Raw genomic sequence first — 7,500 nt, 5'->3', positions numbered from 1 at the left:
CCTAAGTGAAGCACTGCAAAACACTTGAAAGCATGCACTGTAAGTGAACATTATCATCAGGTTAAGACTAAAGTAAGTCCTTGGAAGATCTTCCAGAACACATTAAAAAAACCATTGTCAACTAGTAAGGAGTGATAGTAATAAGAAGGAATATTTGCAGCCGTAACCTACATCACAGCTATCCCCTTCCCCAAAATGGTTCAAGGGCAGAATGTGAAACAGACAGGTGTTACTGACATATTTTCATAGCCATTCAGAAGCACAGGAATGCAAAAAAGAAAAAGAAAAGAAAAGAAAGAAACCAGAGGCTTGGCAACAGACTACAAAGGGAGTCTTGAGATTGCACAAGACTTCCTAAGGCAAATAGGTACCGCTCCTTCAAATATCCAAAACAAAACAATTTAGTCTATAATTAGACTGGCCGATTTAGTCCCTACCTGAATTTCAACTTCAGGCATAGGCCTTTAGAAGTGCTTTTTTTTTTCCTTTCAAGACGTGGTTTTGCAGCTTCTCCAAGTCAACCACACCTTGATCCTGGCTGAATTGATGGTTTCAGATGTACAGGTCGACCTCACCTTACCCACAGTTTGTTTGGTGACCGTGCAAAGTTACCATGGCGTTGAACAAAGCAACTTATGAGCACTTACGACCTTTGTAGCATGCCTATGATCATCTGACCAAAATCCAGATGCTTGGCAACCTTTTCATACTTGGGACCGTCGCTGCGTCCCAAGATCTTGGGATCCCCTTTTACAACCTTGTGACAAGCAAAGTTGATGAGGGAGCCAGATTCACTTAACTACCATGTTGCTAACTTAACAGCTGCACTGATTCACTTAATAATAAAGTTGGAAGGGACCTTGGAGGTCATCGAGTCCAACCCCCTGCTCAGGCAGGAAGCCCTATACCATTTCGGACAAATGGCTGTCCAGTCTCTTCTTAAAAACTTCCAGTGAATGGGGCAAAACTCACTTTAACAAATGTCTCACTTAACCACGTCCATTTTGGGCTCTCCCTCCAGGATTTGTAGACTTTTGTAAAGTAGGCACTTTTAATTAAGCAAAGCAAATTTCACTTAGTGTAGGAAAGAGGTTCGTAAGGCAAGGCTTTTTTTGAACGTCAAGAAAGAGCCTAACCTGATGAAGTTGCTTCCAGTTTTGTACCTTGCTTCCTCTTACCTCGTTAACCCCTACATCAGTGGTTCTCAACCTTTTTAATGCCGCGACCCCAACCGATCGTAAGTCGAGGACTAAACCGGTCGTAAGTCGAGGACTAAACCGGTCGTAAGTCGAGGACTAAACCGGTCGTAAGTCGAGGACTACCCAACCGGTCGTAAGTCGAGGACTTTCCCTGCCCGGGAGCGCCACCCATGCGTGGTTCCGCCCCCTGCGCCGGGGCTCCGCATCGACCGTTCGCCGTCTCTGCCTCGTCCGGCTGGTGGTCGACCGGGTCGGGTTCCCTCCATTCCGTGGGCGGCCTTTTCCCCCTTTTTACCGCCTGTTTTTTTTACCGTCTGTCGGAACGAACCGCTGGGGGCACTTTACCAGCTAGCTGGGGTTTACCCCAGCCGACCCACAGGTTGAGAACCACTGCCCTACATCAAAATAGCCAAATAATTCCACATACGGCTGGGCTACTCACTCTTTGGTTAGGAGAGGGCACGTTTTGATTAGGAAGCGGGCTAAAGGTGTGTCTTGGTATATGAGCTCAGGAGGGGCAGTTGGGCTCTTCAGATTCAGGCAACGAACAATAATGTAAAGAACAGCAGCGACAGCAGCCAATTTAACCCCATCAAACACCGCCGGCAGCTCAGGGGTTTCTATTAAGGAACTCATCTTGCTATCTGAAAAAGAAAAAGAAAAAAAACACGTTTGGAAAACAGATGTTTGGCAACCAAAATGTTACGAGGTGCAATAGTCCTTTATTAAATTATCAAGTTAAAAAAAAAAAAAAGCTTTCACATCTAAGAAAGAAATCTCTCGATCTGATATCGCAGGTATTTTGAAGGCAAGAAATTGGGAGACCATAAGTTCCACCTCAGGTGTGAAAGCTGGCTGGGTGACTTTGGGCCAATCCCCAGGAGACTGTGAGTTCTAGTTCTGCCTTAGACATAAAAAAGCTGGCTGGGAGACTTTAGGCCACTCTCTCAGCCCCACCCACTTCACAGGGCTGCTATTATGAGGAAAATAGGAAGAGGAAGGAGTATCAGGTACGTTCTCCACCTGGAGTTATTTATAAAAAAAATAATACAGGTGGGATAAAAATAAATGAATCTATTTTACTGCCACATTTTCAAACGATAAAAGCTTCTTCAATCTAATAGTACTACCCAGAACCCCACATTTCATTCTAGATTAAAATTGTGCAGTTTTTATTCCGAGAAAAATATTTACTCCACTGGAAAATCTTTTATTTGCTTATTACATTTCAGTCGCTCAGCTATGTACCAAGGAAAGAAGCCTTATCTCAGAGACAAATTCAATTAATTGTAGTAAGATAAGCCCAGCGGAGAAGTTCAATGGGGTATGTTAGATGACCTTGAAGGAACATGGGAAAGAGATGCTGCTTAGGAAACAGTCAGACAAGAGAGGGTGGAACCCCCAGTGGCTTATGGGTTCGACAAAGAAATTTAGGAAGGACCCTCCCTAATCGATCAAGCAGTTAAAAGAGCTGGGAGGAAATTTGTGCGGTTAGACTTACAAAATTCTATGAACGGAATAGATTTAGTTCATCCAGTTGAATTCCCCCTCTGGTTTACCTGGGAGGGTTGACAAATCTATTTTGCAAGTCTGAAAGTACAAACTTTTTAACTGCTGGATCCATTCGGGTGCGTCCTCCCTAAGTTTCTTTCTCTGACTGTTAAGCCAACCGGGGGCTCCTGTCTCTCTTACCTGTTTTCTAGACAGCATCTCTTCCCCCTCATTCCCCAAAGTTCATCCACACATTCCAATTACAAAAAGGTACTAAATAAAATGCACATAATCCCTTACAAAAGGAAGGCCGTTTAGAGCGGCTCAGAAATGGATTGAATGTGTTGAATCACCTTCCTTTTTTCTGTTGGAGATATTAGTCACACAGGCAATGACTATGCACTGTACAGTAGCAACCCACATTTTTATCAATGCTCTTCAGGTTTTTTTATACAATGGCTGCACCTGTTTGATAGTACTGTAGATTATCTGTTTTACTTTATGACTAATAAACTATGTCTCATTTCAAACCTTGATCCAGTGGAGGGGGGAAAAATGGAAAAACGGATGTTTCACTAGGACAGGGGTGTCAAACTCGCAAAGCCGCCCTGAGTCCGCAAGGAGAAGGGCGGGATATAAATTAAATTAATAATAATAATAATAATAATAATAATAATAATAATAATAATAATAATAATAATAATGTCACGTGACGTGACATGACGTAGTGTGACTTTTTTTCCATTGTCGGCGATGGGTGCAGTTTCACCATGACGCATCCGGCCCGCCGGCCGGCAGTTTGACACCCCTGCACTAGGACATCAAGTCTGTCTTTAAACGTGTAATCTGAATTACACTCTCTAATTTTGTAATCCTACTTGATATAGTATCCTGGCCCAAATTTTAACCAGAAGACTATAAACAAGTACAGGAAAGAGGCAGAGAGGAAATATTCCATTACTTCCTGATTTGCTTGGCTTGGTCCCTTCAGCAGAAACAACAGCTAGTTAATATATCATAATACTGTAGAAACAATGCATTCCAAGCATACAAAACCCACCTGTGTAGTATGAGACTTATTCTTAAGAACAGGAAACTCCAGACCATCTAAGCAAATATGAAGTCCAATTCAAAATTAGCCTACAAAACAAAAGCACATTGTATATCACTTTACTGGCAGCAGCAACTCACACAAGAAACAAAAGCATAGGTATCCTACTTAAAACAAAAGCCATCTGCTATACTATTTTTAAGCTATTCCATACAAATCTATTAGATAGAAGCCACTTCAACTGCATCTACATCATTGTTTATCCATGGGGAGAACAAGGTGCATAAAATTTATCTTCGTATTAATGCAAATCAATTTTATGTTCATCACGTGGTCAGGTGATCCAAATTCAGACGCTTGGCAACCGATTCATATTTACGACGGTTGCAGCGTCCCGGAGTCACGGGATCACCTTTTTTGCCACCTTCTGACAAGCAAAGTCAATGGGGAAGCCAGGTTCACTTAATGACGGTGTTATTTAACAACCGCAGGGCTTCACTTAGCAACTTTGGCAAAAGGTCGTCAAATGGGGCAAAACTCACTTAACAACGGTCTCGCTTAGCAACAGAAACTTTGGGCTCAATTGGGGCCGTTAAGTCGGCGACTACCTGTTTTCCGTGGGATTTTGTCTAAATAAAACTTTGATAGGGCTTGCCAAATCATTCTATGTCTATATTACAAGCTGCGTTTTAAAATTCTCTACTTTAAAAGCACTTCACATATAATAATAATAATAATAATAATAATAATAATAATAGTAATAGTAATAATAATAATTGGAAGGGACCTTGGAGGTCATCTAGTCCAACCCCCTGCTCAGGCAGGAAACCCTATACCTGGGAATTTAGACTGGTATCCAAAGTGCCTCAATTATGAAGCTAGTTTTGTGCTTATTTTAATGCAGTGCTATGCCACCATTTGCAATTATTTCTAGGGAGCAGAGGATGTCCTGCCATTTATTAATCAACTTATTTAAACGGCACTTAAATAGCATTTTGAAAGGTGGAGCCCTTTGTTCTTTTGCAGCAGTTCCCACATACAGTAATTGAAATTGAGACATTAAATGCTAAATGGCAGGCTCACGTCCATTTTTACAAGACTCTTTTCAGGCTTGTATAACAGTCCTGAAAGGAAGTGAACTCATTTGTAAAATATTCATTCCTAAATTATTATATTAGTAACGATAGCAATGAGATTTTTGTTTTTGATATAGTTTACAACACAGGAAGTTCAAATGCATTATGTGCATGTTTTGCATATATTTCTCTCTGTGTGTGCGCGCGCGTGTATACAGTTAATGTACAACTTTAATACAGTAAATTAGTCATAAAGTAAAACAGAAAATTAATAATGCTATCAAACAGCTATAAGGTCTCCTGCTTGAGCAGGGATTGGACTAGACTAGAATTTCCAAGATCTCCCGTCCAACCTATTATTCTATGTTTCAATATTATAATTTCAAGTTTTCATTTATATTACTTATTGATTCTTGGCGCAAGTTTATTTACAGCCACTCTCAGATATCCCAATGGCTTAATTTTGTATGAGACAACTTCTTATTTTTACTACAATTAACAAGAATTCTGGTAATCTGCCTTACTCATCCCATAACCTCTGTCATTCCTTTATTTCTTCTGAAAACTGCTAGCTACATCAGAGACAATTAACTTCCCCTTAACATGCCAATTTCTTCACTTGAAAGAAAGTATTCTCATATGCAATCTGTATTTCACAGTTTAAAGTACAATTTTTAAAAAAATCATATTTCTGGACTTAGCTTTCTTAGTGCAAAGAAAAAACTTCATTCTACTAATCACCACGCCAAAAGCCAATCAAACCCTTTACAAATCTGTTGTCTCAATAAAAAAAGCCATAGATGTATTAAAACTTTATACTATATTGTTAAATGGTCTGAAGAGCAATAAAAGGGAATGTTTTCAGTCATTTCAGACTTGGCGCAAATTCCCCTATCTCATATAAACAAAGCAAACATCCCATAAAATCTGAAGCATGTTTTTAAAACAGCATTTGTAAAGAGGCATCGAAGATTTGTTATATGACCAAAGCAAGACATTCAAATCCATGCTTTTCCAACAAAATTGGGCATCCTATACAAGTAATTTGTCAAAAGAAAATATACATTGTTTTAAGTGCAAGAAAGGAATAAATTAAAATTGCAGATGGTTCATCAGAAAGTGTCAGAAAACAGTGCCTAGAGCTGAAATATAGTAGACAATATCAAGAAATGAAAAAAAAATATACCAAAAGATATTGCAATATTTTGTGTTAAAAGCGATTTAGAAGGTTCTGAAAAGTAAAATACTTGGCAGTCGAATTATTTCCTGACCTCGCCATAGCCCCTATCTTGGTATATTAATACTTAATAAATAAATAGAGCATTGGTGAGAATGTATGGATATTGTTGGGTAAAAAACTATTTTTAAAAGCCAGAAATTATGGAAGAATACATGCAATTCTGTGTCAATTGAATAGGCAAAAACATGCACTTGAACGGCAGTTTATTTCTCCATTCTGACAGCAATTCCAAGGAATCATGATTCCAGGAATTATTATCAGGAAGAAATCAGGATTTATATCAGGACATAAAACCAAGCTATACAGCAACAGTAATATTCAGTGCAAGACACCACAGGAATTTGCTTACCCAACCCAACAGAACTATTAAATTGATAACACAATTAACTCCAGAGGACCAAAGAGTTTTATACCTGCAAGGCAAGATGTTATCTAGTCTAGGCCTCCTCACACATTAATTGGACTAACACACTTTGTAAGCGATTGTGTAATTTTTTCCTGGCAAGCTACTTAACGTGACATTAAATAATCCAAATAAATAGCGAAGACCCCTAAAAAGCTATTAAAGAATAGACTGCACAGCTCACTTACATGAGATGGGAGAAGTATGTGTGACGTAGAATCAGAAGATATATAACTACCCATTAAGGGGTCAAGTACAGTTGAAAAGGGAATAACTGTCAAAGAATTCTTGAAGCAAAAAACTTGGTGAAACCACTTTTCATCTTTGGGAGGATGGTAAAAAAAAACAGGGTGTAGACGCATTATTCTTCCCCCCCCTTTAACTCAAGAAATAATAGGAAACATGCAGTGCAGGAACCATTAACAATCACAGAGTTGGAAGTTTTTCAAGTCATCAAACTCCATCTTTGCTAGTGCAGATACTGTAACTTACTACTGCAGATTTGAAGCTGCAACGTTATTATGCTTTTATTCTATTTATTCATCCATCTAGGCAATGTACATACTTAATAGCTCTTCCTGATGCCTCTTAGTTTCCCCACAACAACAACAACAACACTGTGAGGTGGGTTGGGCTAAGAGAGAGTGGCTAGCCCCAGAGTCACCCAGCCAGCTTCCATGCCTAAGGCGGGACTACAATTCAGACTCTTGGTTTCTAGGCCAGCAGCTTAATCACCATGCCAAACTGGCTCTAACATCTCTACAAGGCCGGCTTCCAGCTTCCATTTAAAAAACTACTGTATATATTAAAAAAATCCTCACCATCTTCACAAACTACACATTTTTTAAAAAATTTGAATCTACTGGCTTGTTACCATCTAGAACTGAGAACACACCTGGTCTATCTACTCTGTAAAAAGAGGTGTTTAATTTAAAACTTTCGACAGGAGTTTTGTGTTTCCCTTTTATTGTCTCTTCTCTGTATAGTGGAAAAACCAAGAGGAGGGAGAAAAGAAAAAGGATTAGCATAATGTCATCTAT

General features: G+C 39.3%; 1 protein-coding gene across 1 annotated transcript in view; it reads right to left on the bottom strand.

Annotated features, from left to right (window-relative positions):
* The window catches only part of ABHD2 (abhydrolase domain containing 2), a 29,004-nt gene that overhangs the window by 19,665 nt on the left and 1,839 nt on the right, over positions 1 to 7,500 (bottom strand). Inside the window, exons 2-3 of the mRNA XM_015815279.1 lie at positions 3,751 to 3,830; positions 1,642 to 1,843 (exon numbers count right to left, since the gene is read on the bottom strand). Coding sequence (XP_015670765.1) covers positions 1,642 to 1,835 — 194 coding nt within the window. The 5' untranslated portion in view covers positions 1,836 to 1,843; positions 3,751 to 3,830. The remainder of the gene's footprint in view (positions 1 to 1,641; positions 1,844 to 3,750; positions 3,831 to 7,500) is intronic.

The sequence above is a fragment of the Protobothrops mucrosquamatus genome, unplaced genomic scaffold, assembly GCF_001527695.2.
Source record: "Protobothrops mucrosquamatus isolate PMUCROS unplaced genomic scaffold, P.Mucros_1.0 scaffold334, whole genome shotgun sequence".
In the NCBI taxonomy this organism is placed as follows: domain Eukaryota; kingdom Metazoa; phylum Chordata; class Lepidosauria; order Squamata; family Viperidae; genus Protobothrops; species Protobothrops mucrosquamatus.
This window is presented reverse-complemented; position numbering and strand designations above follow the sequence as displayed.